Source organism: Rhamphochromis longiceps, unplaced genomic scaffold (assembly GCF_057381845.1).
Source record: "Rhamphochromis longiceps isolate RC_006_pf unplaced genomic scaffold, R_longiceps_female_GT1.1 unmapped_scaffold_4, whole genome shotgun sequence".
Classification (NCBI taxonomy): Eukaryota; Metazoa; Chordata; class Actinopteri; order Cichliformes; family Cichlidae; genus Rhamphochromis; species Rhamphochromis longiceps.
In genome coordinates, this window is record NW_028187224.1 from 1,809,204 (window position 1) to 1,827,418 (window position 18,215).

The 18,215-nt window shown below is 42.5% G+C and overlaps 1 protein-coding gene across 1 annotated transcript in view; it reads left to right on the forward strand.

The window, feature by feature from the left end:
• Positions 1-8,360, forward strand: part of LOC146640643 (NLR family CARD domain-containing protein 3-like) — a 133,891-nt gene extending 125,531 nt beyond the window's left edge. Inside the window, exons 10-11 of the mRNA XM_085399943.1 lie at positions 7,452-7,498; positions 7,647-8,360. Coding sequence (XP_085256069.1) covers positions 7,452-7,498; positions 7,647-8,188 — 589 coding nt within the window. The 3' untranslated portion in view covers positions 8,189-8,360. The remainder of the gene's footprint in view (positions 1-7,451; positions 7,499-7,646) is intronic.
• The last annotated feature ends 9,855 nt before the right edge of the window (positions 8,361-18,215 follow it).

An 18,215-nucleotide genomic window follows, 5' to 3' on the forward strand; every position in this document is an offset into this window, starting at 1 on the left:
TTTTCAGGGACAGACACACTAGTCTAGCTGGATAGTTCATGGATATTTATGTAGGGGTCTCCAAGGAGTCTGGTTGCAGGAACATTTAGGTCACAGGTGTACCTGAGATAGATACCAGTGTACCTAATAAAGTGTCAGCCATGTGTATGTTTCCCATGCTGTATGTCCACAGTGACAGAAGGATGAAACAAGGCTGTGAATCATTTCAGTCTGTGTTTGTGACAAAGAGGCAGACAGGAGCAGCTAACATTTGGAAATGGAAGCTTAAATAATGACAAACTCTACATTCACAGCTGAATTAACAATAAATTTGTTCTCAAGTGCACATTTAGCAGCTAATGCTATTACTGTTTTCCCTTGCTTTCTACAACTTGAGCAGCTATTGCTAAGTAGGCCACTTTGCTCTGCTAAGGATTTATGTGACCATGATGGAAACTCTGATAAGCTAATGCTGCTAAGCTAATACTGTTTATGGGCCCTGTTAGAATCAATATTTCATTCTCATTCTGTTGTTTGAGAACAATATTAACGTTTCACATCATTATAACACAAGAGAAAAGGGTATTAGCGTTAGCTACTAATGCTTATTCACCTCAAATTAGCTTTAGCTGCTAATGGTAGCCTACTTAGCAATAACTGCTCACTAATATAATGCTAATTCACATCAAATTAGCATTAGCTGCTCAAGTTGTTATAAGGAAAGAGAAAACGGTATTAGCATTAGCTGCTAATAATTGTTCACCCCTAATTAGAGTTAGCCCCTAATGGCAGCCTACTTAGCATTAACTCCTGACGTCGTTGTAATGCAGGGGAAAAGAGTTACCATTATCGGATAATGCTAATTCACATCAAATTAACATTAGTTAACAACGGTAGACTTCGTATCATTAGCTGCTGTCATTCTTACAAAGCAAACAGTATGAGCATTAGCTGTTAATGCTTTCTCATCTAACATTAGAATTGGCCACTAATGGCGTATTGTTAAAAAGTAAAAAAACACATTGTTAGCATAAGCGGATGATGCTAATTCACCTAAATTAGCATTAGCTAATGATGGCTACATACCTAGCATTAGCTACTGATATTGATATAAATCAAGAAAATATGGTATTAGCATTAGCTTTTAATGCTTTTTCATCTAAAATTAGAATTAGCCACTAATGGCGTGCTATTTAGCATTACCTCTTCACATCGCAGGGGAAAAGTTAAAATTAAATTAAAAAAAATGTTCAGATTAGCTACTCATATTGTTAAAAAGTAAGAAAAAACATTGTTAGCATAAGCGGATAATGCTAATTCACCTCAAATTAGTATTAGCTAATAACGGCAACCTACTTAGCATTAGCTGGTCACATTGTTATAATGCAAGAAAATATGGTATTAGCATTAGCTGCCAATTCCTAAATACCTAAAATTAGCATTACCTGTAATGGAAGTCTACTTAGCATTAACTCCTCACTAATGTAATGCTAATTCACATCAAATTAGCTTTAGCTTTAGTATTAGCTGCTAGCACCAGCCTACCCAGCACTAGCTGCTCACATTGTTAAAAGGGAAGAGAAAACGATATTAGCATTAGCTGGTAATAATTATTCACCCCTAATTAGAATTAGCTGCTAATGGCAGCATACTTAGCATTAACTCCTCACATCATTATAATGCAAATGAGGCTAACTTACATTAAATTAGACTGCTGTTATTAGCTAATGCTATTTAGCAGTAGCTGCTCACATTGTTATAAAGCAAAGGAAAACGATATGAGCATTAGGTTCTAATGCGTATTTGCCTTTAATTAGACGTAGGTGCTAATGGCGACCTACTCAGCATTAGCAGCTCAGATGTTGTATTGCTAGGGAAAAGAGTGTTAGCATTAGCCGTTCACATTGTTATAAAGTTAAGGGAAATAGTGTTAGCATTAGCTACTCACATTGTTAAAAAGTAAGTGTTAGCATTAGTGCATAATGCTAATTCACATCCAATTAGCATTAGTTAATAACGGCAGCCTATTTAGCATTAGCAGATAATGTTGAATTTGGCCCACTGGAAAAGTTAAGAACTTAAGATTTAGGAGTGTTTCTCGATAGCTCTTTCTCATTTGAGAAACAAATAAATGTTGTTATTAAAACCAGCTGTAAGCTTTATATTGTTGATTGTCATTTCCCATATGGAAAAGATATATAAATCTTATAAAGTTTGTATCTGTCTTGTGTGAAACTTGTATGAAAAGCATACAAGAGTGAAAACAGATATAAGATCCCTTGAAAAATTATATAATGAAACTTGTATGTTTTCGATACTTACTAAAACAATATATGAAAGTAATGAGAAAGTGGCCACTTTCGTGAGTATGACTTTCATCATATAAGTTTTTAGTCTTTTCCATATGGGATATGCTTAAAAATATTTACTCATACATGCTTAGTTTTATAATCGATTGGATGATGATAGAGGTTCGATCCTTAGTAGTCTGTAAAGACTCTGTGTGCCTTCCAGAGTGCTCTGGCATGCACACACCACTTGGGGCCATGAGAGAGGTCGTGCCCTCTCTTACTGATTTATGGTGTAGGACAGGGGTCTCAAACTCAATTTAGCTGGGGGCCGCTGCAGGCAGAGTCTGGGTGAGGCTGGGCCGCATTAGGTTTTCCACAAGAAAGACATGGTTAAAAAATTCCAATCCAACAAATTAAGAATTAATAAGAAAATAAATCAATCTGTAATACATAAATAAAATAATAATAAGATATTTTTAGTCAGTGAACTTGTGTGTTTTTCTTTCAGTCTTCTATATCTGCTGTATTTAGATTGAAATGTCTGTATTAACAGTTCTATAACCTTCTTCTGAACATGAATGGAACACTGGAGAAAATGAACTGTTCTTCTGAACATGGCTTCTCTTGCCTACTCCTTGCTGCTAGAGACCTGGCAGCGTTTCCTCTCGCATAGCCGAGCCAGATTTGGCCTGAGGGAGGAAGCAGTTGCGACCCTCAGTATGTCTTGAAGATGATCATCCGTAAGTCTGGACCTGTACTTGGACTTATTGAAGTTCAAAGTGGAGAAGAGCTTTTGGCACAAGTATGTGCTACCAAAAAGGCACATGGTCCGCTTGAACATTCGGGAAAGCCGAGGGAAACTAGGGCTCAAGTCTCTCAAAAATTGTCCAAGCTTCTCTGCTTTTCCACTCACCTCCCTGAACTTTGCTTTGAGTTCAGAGTTGCACTGCAGCTCAATGAGCTCCATTTGAAGCACAGAAGGGGCATCTTGCACATCAAAGGAGACGGGGTCCGCAAAAATGTGAAAGGTGGCTCTGTGTGTCTTGAAGTCAGCAAACCTGTGATCAAATTCCTCCTGTAGCCTCAAAATGACATCAACATACTCGTCAGCACTGAATGGTGTGCCTGCATCCACGAGTGCCTTGCATGCTGGGAAATGGCAAAGGTTTGTCTGAGAGAGCTGAGCTTTCCAGAGCGCCAGTTTTGTGGAGAATGCTCTCACGTTGTCATAGGCAGCACTGACAAGTTGCCCCTGGCCTTGTAACGTCTTGTTCAGTACATTAAGCTCATGTGTCATATCAACAAGAAAAGCTGAGTCCATGAGCCATTTGGGATCAGTTAGCACAGGAACACTAACTCCATCCTTCTCCATGAAGGCTTCACTTCTGCTCTCAACTCAAAAAGTCTCTTTAATACATTTCCCCTGCTGAGCCAACGTACCTCAGTGAAGTCGAGCACATCCCCATATTCTGACTCCATTTCCTCTAAAAAAGCTCAGAACCTTCGGTGCTTTAAGCCCCTGGATCTGATTTGGTTGATGCATTTCACAACAATAGACATCACATTGTCAAACTTCAGGCATTTGCTGCAAAGGACCTGCTGATGGATGATGCAGTGCAGAGCAATGGCCTCCTCCACGCCTTCCTCTTCCAGTTTGTTTTGTGCCACCAGTCCATGTTTCCTCCCTGTCATTGATGGCGCTCCATCTGTTGTTATTCCAACAAACCTCTTCCATGGCAAACCAACATTCTCAATGGCATCACACAGCTTGTAAATATCTGCTGAGCGGTGGTCTGGCCATGCATTGGAATTACTGTGAGCAGCTCCTCCATCACTTCAAAACTGTCATCAACACCACGGACATACATTGGGAGCTGGGCAGTGTCGGTGATGTCTGTGGTCTCATCAAGAGCGACTGAGTATACACTGAAACATTTGGCTTTCTCACACAGTTTGTCATAAATGTCACTTGACAGGTCAGAAATGCGATCTGCTGCGGTGTTGGCAGAAAGGCTGATGTTGCTAAACTGACCTTTCTTTCCCGGACAGACTATATTTGCAGCCTGCAATATGCACTTTTAGACAAATGCACCTTCTGTGAATGGCTTCCCTGCTTTAGCAATCATCTCACTAACCACGTGGCTCCGACTGCTGCATTATTCTCTTTGGTTGCTTTCTTGGAGAAATCTTGCTGCCTCAGTAGATCTGTTTTAAGACTGGCAACCCGGTTCGCTCTCTCGTCTCCCTGGTATTTTGCATCCACCTCAGCATGTCTAGTTGTGTAATGACGTTTCAAATTGTATTCCTTGTGCAGCGCAACTTTCTCTGTGCAAATAAGACAGGTCGGGGTGCCCCTGTGCTCAACAAAGAAATATTGCATTTCCCACTTTTTCTGAAATTGTCGGTGCTCATCACCAACCTTTCTCTTCACCGCAGGCTTTGAAAAAGACATGTTTGGGGCTATGTGACATTTATAATTCTACTTGGTGTCACTGTCGCATTGAAGTTTCAATCAAGCGTTTAGCCGACGGACGGGGAACGTCTCAACGCGTAGAGAACGTCATTTCTGCTTCTTTTTCTTGCAACCGTAGCACGGCGATCGGCAGATAAAAAGCCGGTAGCAGTCTCCTTTGTTTTTACGCTCGATGTTCATGTCTTTCATGACGACACGAACACCGTGGCGTTTGCAGATGGTAGAAAGTGCAGGGATAGCGAGCGCAAAAAAGGCGACTGCTCACGGCGCCGGGCTGTTGTTACAGGAGAAAGAAGCGGAAATGACACCGTGACATATAACAAATAACATCAGCTGTTTCTGATGTTAGTTGTTTTGACTGCTTTTACATTATATTGAAATATATGTAATGTTCATGTTTGCTGCAATGCAAACGCAGTGATGCAAATAAAAACATCGAGCCACAAATTACGGTGCGACCCTATAATTAGTCCGGGTTACCGGGGACTGTTGTTGCCGATGAACAGGTGTCGCTATGTGACTGCAGACTAAATTGGGCTGCATTGAGTTCATGACTTTTCTTTTATCCCGCCGCCTACGCATCACTGTGAGAGTTAATATGAGATCTCTCTCTGTGGAAACATAACTTTAAATCCCACTGACGTGTGTATAAATCTATATACGTATAATGTCCCGCTGGGCAGCAACTTAAAAAAACAACTTTTTTTGAAGTGTTGTGAACGCAGCGCGCTGGGGCGAATGTCGGCGTTTGCCCAATAGAAAGGAGGAAGCCAGCCAGGCACAGGAAAGAAAGAAACACTCCAGGGCAACGCTGCTGGAACTTTGACTCATTGAGAAATGTTTCCCTGCTTGCATCAAGCCCGGCTGGTGTCCCCTGAGATCCATATCCCACCCTGATTGGTGGGTTAATTCAGCTCCGCCCACAACACTGTAAAGTGTCATACATTATCAAACTAACATTACATTTTCATATTAAGGTGGGGCCAAAAACTATCATCCTGCGGGCCACATCTGGAACACACACACACACACACACACACACACACACACACACACACACGCACACACACACACACACACACACACACACACTATGCACAGACTGGTACTCTTTGTTCATACCTGTGTAAGACGTCATAATGAACTTGTGCATATTCATGTAAGCTCAATAAAGAGCAGTGTTACGAGGGAGCAGACGAGAGCGACTGAGGTCAAGTGAAGGAACGGCGCTGTCACAGTTCTCTCCCTCATCAATTGTCTGGTTCCAGCGGTGGGTCTGTGCTAGACGACCCATCACCAGCTTTTTCCACTGGTTACCAGTACGTGGTAGAATCCACTTCCAGATCTGGTTGTCTTTAAATCTGTGAATGGATTGGCTCCATCTTATCTCTCTTTAACAAAAGAATCCAAGTGGAGCCCTCAGGTCTGCAGATAAGCAGCTTCTGACCAGAACTAGACGTAAAAACAGAGGTGAGCTTTATCGATGGCTGCAGCCAAACTCTGGAACAGTCGCCCTTCACATCAGGTCGTCACCAACACTGGACATTTTTAAAAGCCGGTTGGAAACACATTTGTACTCTGTAGCTTTTGTTAAGGTTCAAAAATTGAGGAAGGAGAGTACAAACAACCATGGTCCAGAAGATCTTGGTCAAACAATGATTTTAATGAATACACACGTGTGGGAAGCCAACTCTGTACGCAGACAGCAATTGATCTTCGACTTACTAAAAGCACAAACAATTATTTTATAACATCAGGGTTTGATTAATGACGCCCCTTCATGCGTCACAGATACATTTTATACATAGATCAGATCAACACCACAATGACTTTTAACACAGTTCGAAAGAACATCATCTTCTATTTTCATGGCCGGCACTTCCTTTCTACCTTTCAGTTCCTCTTTTACCGAGACAATTTTGCAGTTACAGCCAGACATGACTAACCTCTCTCCTCTAAATAAATCTAACTAAAAGTGTGTGTGTGTGTGTGTGTTGACCTCACTCAGCCTCTATGTCACCTCTCGCACTTCTGACCTTTCACCAGACAGAGAGACAGAAGCCACTCTCGTATATGTAATAATCGAACCGAAACTATGGATATATCATCTACTAAATAAATGTTTTAATCAAGAACCTCTACTAAACATAATAACTGTGTGCATAAGCATCTTAAGGCCTTCTTAAAGCTATCTGTTACATTGTTAGAGCAATGATCAACTTGAATAACCTAGTAATTCAAATAGCCTCGTCCAACCCGCTGCTCAAAATAACCTAAGACTGCTTTCACTTCTGCAAACTCTCTGCAAGCCTATTTCCTGTATGCCTGTAACTTTTAGCCTTTTCTGACAGACACACTGTTTAAACCTCTGAATGCAATATCCATGCTGCAGATTATATTATTCTTAATGCAATGGTAATGATGATAATTATTTAACAATAGCAGTAAAATAATTTCCCTGCTCCACACTTTCAATCCTGACCAGTCTTTATAGTCATTACTGTGTATGTTTCCTATTTTCTCTCTACTCTGTGCAGCACTTTGGCTCAAGCTGTTTTTAAATGTGCTGATAAATAAATGTAGATTTCTTTGAATAAAACAGTGGAGCCGAGCTTTGAGCTCAGTGTGTAACAGTGTGTGTGTGAGAGCCATGTAATGTCCATGTGTGCATGCTGACTGTGCTGCTCTGACCCCCCTCCTCCTTTCAGGGTGGAGCCTGCTGGAGTCCGATGGTTGAGACCAGGTCTGAGGAAGTGTAAGTGTGTTTTTAATGGGATTCATGAAAACAAAGCAGCACACATTCAACCATCTTCATCATGTCAGGAGTCATCATCAAAGTGTCAATCAATGAACAGATGATGGATCAATAACTGCAGCTGGATTGTGTTTGTTCTCTCCATCAGATTCCTGTCAACTCACAATCGACACAAACACAGTGAACACAGAGCTCCAACTGTCTGACAACAACAGGAAGGTGACACATGTGTGGAAGGTTCAGTCATATCCTGATCATCCAGACAGATTTGATGTTTATGAACAGCTGCTGTGTAGAAATGGTCTGACTGGTCGCTGTTACTGGGAGGTTGAGTGGAGAGGAGGCGTTTGTATATCAGTGAGTTACAGAAGCATCAGAAGGAAAGGAGGCAGTAATGACTGTGTGTTTGGACTCAATGATCAGTCCTGGAGTCTGAGCTGCTCTGATGATGGTCCTCAGTCTGTCCTTCACAATAACAGCTACACATTCATCTCCTCCTCCTCCTCCTCCTCCTCCTCTGTCTCTAACAGAGCAGCAGTGTATGTGGACTGTCCTGCTGGCACTCTGTCCTTCTACAGAGTCTCCTCTGACACTCTGATCCACCTCCACACCTTCAACACCACATTCACTCAAACTCTTTATCCTGGGTTTAGAGTCTTCTCTCCTGGTGCCTCAGTGTCCCTGTGCTGAGTGGAGTGTAAAGAGTGTCTCCTGTTACAGAAACACTCTGACTGTTGAACAGATAGTTCAGTCTGTACATGTCTGTCTCTTTCACTCACAAACACGTTTTCAGATTCATGGATTCAATCAGTTGATGTTTGAAACTCTTCTAAATGATTCCTTGTAAACTTCTTCCTCTTCAGTCACAAACAAACAGGAAGTGATGTCACATGTGTTCCTGTCCACACAGCAGAATGAGTCTATTGCTGACAGTGATGTACAAACAGAGTGAGCATTTCTGAGGCCCAAAATAAACTGAGTAGTTCACTGAATGAACAATGGACTGTGAGCTCAGTTCCTTCATCATTAGTATGGATTATATATGTATATGTATTATATTAGTATCATATATATCAGGTGCTGCTGCTTTCAGTCATTGTGCAAATGTGCTGTTTGTAAGCTTGTAAAGCTGCAGTCAGCTGAGACTGAAGAAGTCACCTGATCAGTGAGCAAACGTTTCTGAAAACGTCCAGATGAACAGAATCAACCTTTTGGGATCAGCCAGCAATGCAGCATCATTGTTGTTCAGCTTCAGAGGTTTGCAGGAATGAACTGATGACCAGAAACAGCTGCAAAGTCCAAGAAAATACCAGCTGGAGTTCAGCTGCATTTGAAGAAGTCAAAGAAAAGTAAGGATGGCAAAGGGCGACGTTTTCTTCCAAAGAGCTGCAAACATGGTCGACGCCTCATTAGAAGAATCATCTGGACATTTGTGAGGAACTCTAACCAAGAAAGCAACGTCACACAGATCCAACAGACAGTTTCCATGACTGCAAGTGTTGAGTGGAAAAATGCTACATTGCATTATTGCATCCTCTCACCACAGGAGGCGCTGTTGGCACCACTGATTGCTGATCAGCTGTTCTCTGATGATCTGATTGATACTGTGAATAACGGGACTCACTGAACTCTGTGACACAGTGAAGATTACAGAGTTTAACTTCAACATCTGACTGACGTCACACAGACAGAAGGATGAACCAGTGAGGCACAGAACACAGTTACTGGAGATACTGGATCAGCTCCATGTGAACCTCTGATGGAGAAGCTGCTGAGCCAGAGAAACATCAGGACATGACAGCAGCTGCACTTATCTAACAACATGTAGCAGAGCTGATCTATGTTAGAGGATCTATCACAGCAGCTGAAGCCAAAGTCCAACACTGGATACCAGCTGAGCCTGTGCTGAGTGTAGTGTTACAGGAAAAGGGCAGAAACACTGGTAGCTCCCAGTGATGCTGACTGGGGCACAGAGCTGAATGATGCAGCATCAGGACACTGTTTCAGTCTGACTGACAGAGAAACCTGTAGCTGTATCTACATGTGAGGCAGAGGCCACACAAGCAGCTTTCTATGTTTCACAGTGACTGAGATCTTCAGTGGGGGTGGGCATGCTCCTGTACAGACCTCTGAGGAGAACCAAGGTGCAGTCAAAGAGTCCAGTCTGTCCTCACAGATGTGAACATGTGCTTTCATCAGGTCTGCTGTCAGCTAGCAGGCTCACATCAGAATCACTGTTCCTGAAAAACACAGTCTGTGTGACATCATCAGTCAGCTGATGGTCCCAGATCTGAATGGTTTCTGTCTCTACTGAGGAAGTCAGAGAATATCACTGAGGTGTGGATCAGGTCTGAGTGAGCTGTGGAGGGACAGCTTTAAACAGTCCACAGGTCTCACGTCCTGCTCAGTCTGGTAGCAGATACCTCGTATTGTTCCAGATGTGCTGACATCAGCAGCAGCACAGCTGTGTGATACCATGAATCTCAGTTATTGATCCAACACACAGTAAATACAAAGATCAGGATTTCTGAGAGTAATCATTATGAGTCTGAACACATGATCACTGAATGTTAGTCTCCACAATAATAAGCTAACACAAGCAAACACAGCTTTCAGCTCTTATTTTGAAACTGGCTTATTTAGAGAGCTGTGATGTGAGCGTGCCTGGCTCTGAGGCACTTGGGTCAGCCTCTGTTGTTTAGAAGTGTTACAGACTGTGAATGACACAGACCTGTCAGTTTCCATGTTTGTCTGTAACACAGCTCAGGGGCTCCATGCTGAACGCATCCATCCAGTGTTATTGATCCAGGACTGATACCAGCATTGGGATCAATACTACAACACACAATCACATGTGTCCACGTGATGCAGTTTGAAGAGCAATCAGATGTCTCTGTATGAGGAGGCGGGGTCACAGGAGGTTCACAGAAACTCTGCAGCAGCATCATCAGCTCACATGGAAACTTTGATGATTCACTTCTGTGGTGTTTTTACAGAAACACGTCACAAAATTAGCTCCACCTGTTTTGTGAGCTTTGAGTTTCTTGTCTTCATCCTGGATTCTTGTGTTGCTGTTTTTACACACAGCAGATATTTCCTGGTTGCTTCCTTGATGACCACATGAAGCTTTCTGAAGCTTGGATTGAAAACGCTTCATTACTCAAAGCTTTCCAACACAGGCCTCTGTGCTGCCATCTGGTGGACAAACATATGAAGTGCAGCGTGAAGCTGCAAATGAAACTGCTTCAGCTACGTTTATATATAACATACTATAACCTATATAATGTGGAGATCAGGGAAATTATTTTGTTGCTACTGTTAATAATCATCATCATTACCATTGCATTAATAATATAATCTACAGCATTGATATTGCATTCAGATGTTTAAACATTTTGGTACCCAATTAGCCTTTACTACAGGTGCAGTTATAACCACTTTAAACTGTTGAGTTGAATCTATGATCTTAAATGCTTTTGAATGCTTGTTATAATCTTAAGTGTGTATGGGCTGATTCTGTTGATTCTGAGGACACTCTGTGCAAAGTCTTGACAGGAAACTGCAGGTTTGCAGAGCGTGCTTTTGCAAAAGTGAAACTAAAAGCAGAGTGTAAGTGCAGCTTATTCTGAGGAGCTGTTTGGATGATGCTATTTGAATAACCAGGTTGTTCATTATTATCTTTTATACTTTTATATTCTTTTATTAAGCTTCTAGTAGAGGTTCTTGATTAAAACATTTATTCAATATACTACATATATAGTTTTAGTAAACTGCTGACACATTTGAGAGTGGCCTCTGTTTGACTGCGAGCGTTAGTAGGTGAGAGGTGACACAGAGTGCCAAGTGAGGTCGTGACACACACAGACACACACATAGTAGATACATTCAGTTATAGGTGAGAGGTTAATCATGTTTGCTTGCAACTGCGGGCGTGCAGAAGTGGTATCTTACTGCAGAGCATGGTCTGTGGTTTTGGAGAAGCGGCAGTCAAAAGGTTGACAGGAAACATCTGCCATGAAGATAGAGATAATGTTCTTTTCAAACTGTGTTAAAAGTCATTGTGGTTTTGATTTGACGTATGTATGTATGTATCTGTGTGACGTTGAAGGGGCGTCATTAAATTCAAACCCCGATGGTATAAAATATCTGTTTATGCTTTGATTAGTCGGAGATCAGCGCTGTCTGCGTACGGCGCTGGTCCCCCCACGCCTGTGTTCATTAAAATCAATTGTTTGACCAAGCTCTTCTGGACCTGGTTGTTTGTACTCTCCTTCCTCAATATTTGAACCTTAACAATAACTATATGTATAGTGTATTATGTAGGTGTTAGAGCTGGGGGTAGAACTGCTGATGGCCTGGTTGTTATTTATGTTCCCCATGGTTCACCAGCTCTCACACAACATCAGCACCAATGATCCACGTCCTTATAAACCTCTGAATCAGGTCCTGAAGCAGTGACGTCCTGAGTGAAGACCTCACTGATCACATGACTCTGGTCACCTGGACTCAGTGTTTCTGAAGCAGTGTGCTGGGTTTTTAAAAATACGTGGCTGCTGCCTGATGTTGGGCCCACAGAGGAAGACGACTCACTCGCTCTTCTTCACTTCCTCCTTAAACATGTGGAAGGAGAGCAAAGTGCTGCCAGACTCTTATTTCTGACAGGAACAGAAGAAACCACAGCAAACTGGTCCAGTTCTTCATCTTCATCACAATCTGTTTATTTCTGATGGTGTCTTCAGTCTGAGGTTTGAAGTTTCCATGTCTGTGTGATGTGTGGTGTGAAGGCTGCTGGTTAAACTGGGACTCACTGTTTAAAGCACTGAGTGCTCATAGAGAGATGCTCCATGAGTCCCAGTACAGACTACAAACATGGTGGAAACTTAGCTTTGATATCCACACACTCTGCACGTCTGTGAGTAACTGTGATGAAGATGTGCAGAGATCTGTGTCCAAACAGGAGAACGACTGTAAAGACTCTGTGCTTCTAACAGCCTCTGTTAACATATGTGAGGCTGTTTGTTGTTGTTGCCATGGAGCTTTGCACTGTTTGGGTCAGCAGGTCATGTGATCAGGTTTGTTCTGCTGGACGATGGTTCAGTGTTAGGTTTGTTTGCATTCATCAATAAATATCTAAATAAATCAAAGACTCCATGTTTGTTCTTTCATCATGTGACCTCTGCTCATCCATCTCTGTGTGTATCAGGATACATTTGGTTCATAATACACAGAAAAATCAGAGTTATTACCTGTAATAAATGTGAAAGATTCCTGCAGTGATAACCAGGCAGGACTGAAACACATCCAAGCTGTCACCACGGTAACAGCACCGCCCATCCACAGGTGAGGGGAGGAGCAAAAAGAGGGACTTTGACCATTTTATACTAAAAACACTCAACTAATGTTTCTAATATGAAACAAATAAGCCCACATTAATGTGAGCGTTTATTAAATAATAATAATGATGATTTCCTCCTGATCTCATTTCCACAGCAGAGAAAACTGTGGTGTATATTGAGGTGGAGGGTGTGGTCTGTGGCTCAGGTGTAGAGTGAGGGTGGGGTGCACCACAGCAGCATGCTGGGACTGCTGAGGGTGGAGGAGGGAGTGATGATGACATCAGAGCTGCAGCACAGAGACCAGTGAACACACAGTCTGTTCATCTTTGCATAGATACAATATACAGCACAATATTGAATGACAGACACGCTGTGGGAGCTTCCACAGATACACTGACGTCAGCATCCAGAGTCCTCCTGCTGCTCCCCCCTCAGAGCCCCGTGATCAGCACCAACACATTCAGTTAGATGACAGAGTCCAGCTGCAGCTAGAATCAGCTCCCCTCTGTGAACAACAGCACAGCGTCAGTGTTTCACACTCAGTGAAAGGAGGAAACAGCAGAAGAACACCATGTGTGCTACGTTTCCCAGGACACACTACAAACTGCACAAATACAGAGCAGCACGTGGAAGGACCTGGAGCTGCATTTACAGAGCTGCAGACAGCGTGATGTCCTGTATGGACAGGTGGAAGGAACCAAGTCCTCAGCTGGAACACTCGTGTTTGTCCACAGACAGGAAACACAGCAGGAAACTTCCTCACAGAAGTGCAGCTCATGGATAACACACTTCCTGTCAGTCAGAATGAGGCTGCAGCCAAACACAGAAAGGTGTTTTTGTCCAGATGAGCCCAGAGAAGAAACACGAGTGTTCACAGACATCAGAAGCTCAGAGAGGTGAAACATGAGGTTGGAGTCCTCGTCAGCATCCAGAAGAGCTGCTGTGAAACCCTGAGTACTCATGACAGACTCTGATGGCACAAACACATCATGATTCAAACAGAAAGACAAACATGGAGCTCCTGATCCTCCTGCATGAGAACAAGCTGACATGAGCGCTGTGTCTGAGAGTGTCTCCCTGTCACAGTGACAATAACACAGCTGCTGCTCACAGTCATTAAACTGACCTGAGGTCAGCTGTGCTCCTTACATATGAACCATGTGACCTCACATCAGTGCTGTGGATGACTGTAGTCATAGAAGAGTAGAGCTGTAGCAGGTGGTGTGAGGAGGAGGTGGTGTATTGTAGTTAACGCAGTACTGAAACACTCCAGCAGAGGGCGCTGTTAAGTCCTTATTGTAACACAGTTACTGTGTGCAGTTAGACTTCATACATAATCTGCACTTATTTCCATCAGACATGCTGTCAGTAAATGATTGGTTTCTATTGATTCTACTTCCTGTTGACTCGTTTGATGACAGTGAAACAATCACAGCTGATTGTGTGATGATGTAAACTGTCACTGTTACATTCAGTGTGTGTGACATAATGTTAGTGCAGGCTGATAACAGCCTGGTTCTGTTAGAAACACATGAACGTGTCCATAGATCAGTGTGTGTTTAACATGAGAGCTTCAGCCCTGCTGATGTGTTAAATAAAGACATGCAGGAAAACTGATGAGACTCTGAAATAACTCTTTATATTTATAATGTAACTCTGCATCAAAAGAACAACAAAGGATCCCAGACAGGTTTCTGTGAACAAAGACCATTCTGATGTTTCTGTGTTTCTAACACTTTGACATTATTAGTAAACAGACTGCAGTGAGCAGCATTTATAAAGAGCTTCTATATAAAGATATGACAGCTGTTTGACAAGTTTATCACTCTGTGTTTGGACCTGATCAGTCCAGCTGTTTACTTGAAACATGTTCATTTACCTGTTCTGTTATATTCATGTTCTTGTCTCTGTTGAAAACACATTTTAATGTCCCTCAGATTTTTCTCCCAGATGAATAAATATAAAAATGACACAAACTGACTGCAGCTACTTTTTGTCCTTTCTGTCAAAAACCTTCATGTGACTCATGAGAGACACGTTTCAGCTGTTTGTGACAGATCAGAGGCCAACAAGTCATTTATAACACTTTCCATCATTGTTTAAAGTTCTCAGTGTTTCTGTGTTGCTGCGTATAGGATCTCCCAGCATCATCACTGTGCTGTCCAATCATTGTGTGCGAGGTTACCCTTATAGTGCGATGTGTGTTTGCACAAAGAGAAGCATGTGTGTCAAATATAAATAAGCACAGAACAGAAACAGCTGCTCGTTTCTTCTGTTTAGAGTCAAGTTAGTGTTTTGTGTCTTTGTTTGAGGCCTGATGTCGAGCAGAGGTGTGTGTAACTGCACTGCTCTGTTATATGTGTGAAGTGTGTGCTTCTCTTCAGCATCATCTTTGTCACTGCTGATTCCTTTGTGTCATCATGTGTTGAGAAGAGAGAACAGTTATAACGGAGGAGCAAAAGGAAGCCCTGAAATCTGCATCAACAAGGAAGTGTTGGCTCACCAGTGATCCCAGCAGAGCCACTGGTTTGGCTCCAGTTGTTCTAGATTCAATGATGTTGTTGCTACAGAAACATGTCAGCATCTTTATTGAATTTAATATGAAGCAGAAATGGTGTCATTAGGAGAAGAAGAGGAGAACAAGTCCGGCGAGGAGGCAGCAGCTCTTAAAGATGAAACAGCAGCTCAGCCCTGAGCTCAGAGAGCTGCACATGAAAAAGCTCCTCAAGCAGATCCTGTCAGAGGTTTGTCATCAACAGGAGGAACTGTTCACATCATAGGATGAAGATGCTGTCAGCTGGATGAAGAAGGTTATTTAATGCAAACGTTCACACTGAAGTCAAATTGTTGTCGTGTTGAACAGATTCATGTACTGATCGTCTCCAGAATGTTAGAAGAGCTTCAATGAATCATGAGAAACAACTTACAGCTGCACAGCTGTGTCAAACACATCTGTGTGTCATTGTGGGATTGTTGTGTTTCTACATGTGACACACGTCTAAAACATGCACACAATCTGAACACAAACAGGGACTCATGTGTTCCCACAGCCAGATGCTGAGAGCCATTTCCTTGTAGTCCTGTGTCTACATACATGAACCATTAGATGTTATTGGAATGATTGTCAGCTCTGATAGTTTCATGTGTGTTTAGCTGGACGCTGTTTGATCCTCGACATGTTTAAAGGTGTCCAGTCCTGAGACACTGGGGCTGGAAACAGCTGTGATGTCATTGGACTGTCACACAGACAGAAGTGCATGAAGTGAGCAGCCGAGGAGCCGCTGATGTTTTGGATTCAACAGCATTTGAAAGGTCGACACAGACACATTTGCACACAGAAAGCTGAATCTGTCATATGCCACAGTGAACTCACTGTTCAGTGTTTTTCAGGAAGCTTCTTAACTGCCTCTGCTGCCAAACAAGCAGCTGATGTCCTTGAGAAGAAGCTGAAGAAGTCTTCAACAACAAATACAGGAAGTGGACTTTCAAATACTAGATTCACTTTAGACTCACAGAGAAATGACTCAACCAGCTGTGTTTGATTGACTCCTTTGACTATATGAAAGGTCAGTGTGTGTCTGCACACAGACTGTTGTGTTGGACTGTTATTCAGTTGTCTGCTGAATGTTTTCAAATGTCTGCATCTCAGCTGTGATGAGGCTGGGGGTCATGGGAGGCCACCGTAGCAGCCTCTTCAACATCATGACATCATCATAAATGCTGCTGGACTGTCTGATGGGCTGACGGTGAAAAAGCCGTCGGGAAGGAAACAGAAGACGTTTCAGAGGCTGCAGCAGATTTCTTTGATTCGGGGCCTTTTTCAGCTTTATTGGACAGAGCAGTGAAGATAAGTGACAGCAAAGCAGAGAGAAAGGGGGCGTGGCCCGGGTCAAAGCCAGGCCAGCTGCTCTCCACCTCGTGGTCACCTGCTCATCCTAGTGAGCTCCACCAGCAGCCCTTTCACACACTTTACACTGTCAAACACTGTGTGTGGACCTCAGCTAACAACAGGCTGCATTTAAGTCTGGACTACATGCTTTTATATTGTTTTTATTCCATCAGCAGCTCAACATCATGAGCAGCTTTGACATAAAGACATCAAACTCAAGCTGACTTTAAACTACTTTTAATACAGGGGCTCAAAAACAACAACATCTTTATTATATATCAGGACACAAAGTCATTTCATCTCAAAGGGAAACAGCTTTATTTGGAATAACCAGCACTATCAACTGGTTTGGGATCTCCACCAGTTTCATGTCTTTGCAGCTTCTCCAACAAAGTTCCTGTAAAATCAGCATGTTTGTCTTTATTGGTTTGATAGTGATTGATTATTCAGTCCCAATCTGCTGTCATCTAAAGAACAAAATGATGTTTCTATGAGTCACAAAGCTCCAGATGTTGTCGGCTTCACAAAGAAAACAAAGAACTTAAACACAAAGTGTTTGGAGCCAAAATGTTCCCAAGCTGCTCTTTTTGAAATGGCAGAGGTACAGTGGTGTCTAACAGCACACTGTGGAAGGCAAACATGTTATTGTTGGATGAAACTTCATGAATCCTTTGTAGATTTGAGCTGTTGGAGCCTTTCTTTTCTCTTCAGGTGTACAGATGCTGAGGAGGCAGGTGAAGCAGGTGGAGCTGTTGTGATGCTGGCAGAGGGTGTGTCTTAGTAACTCTGTGAGGCAGAAGTGGATCCAACATTGTGGATGTGTTGATGTTGGAGCCATTAAGAGTCTCTGGCCACACTGTAGGATTTCCCTTTGATCCACTGTGGGGGCATTTTGGAGTCTGTCAGTGAAACTCTTCATGTTTGTGTTTGACTCCAGTTTATAGAAACAGAGAAATGTGTCATGCTTTTGTTCGGCCTCCACAAATACACACATTTGTTCATTGGTTGGACTTTTTGGAAGGAGACACATTGAAAACCATGTTAATAAGATCTTGTTGTTTCCTGTGGATCCGACACAGAGAGTGGACTTCAGACAGAAAGCGTGGAAGAGATTTTAGAGGCCGTGTGTGGCAACAGGAAGTTTCTGTGTGTTTGCTGATCTTACATGTGGAAAACAACACGTGATGTTTGTGAAGTCCTACAATGATCATTGTTCTCACAGCATTTTGAGTGGGAACAGTTCAAACTGGGAGTAGTGGGAGTTATTTACTGATTGAAACAAGCTGAATGTTTCTGTGACGATGAAGATCAGCAGCTCAGCTGATCAATGAACTGACATCTATCAGTCGTTTCATGAGATGAAGTCATCAGCAGACATTTGTTCTGACTGTGTGATGAATGTCAGAACGTCAGGGCTCTGCTTTAGTCACTGCTTGATGATCATTGGCTCATTGTTGAATCCAGGGGCCCAGTCTGACCTCTGACCCTTTGC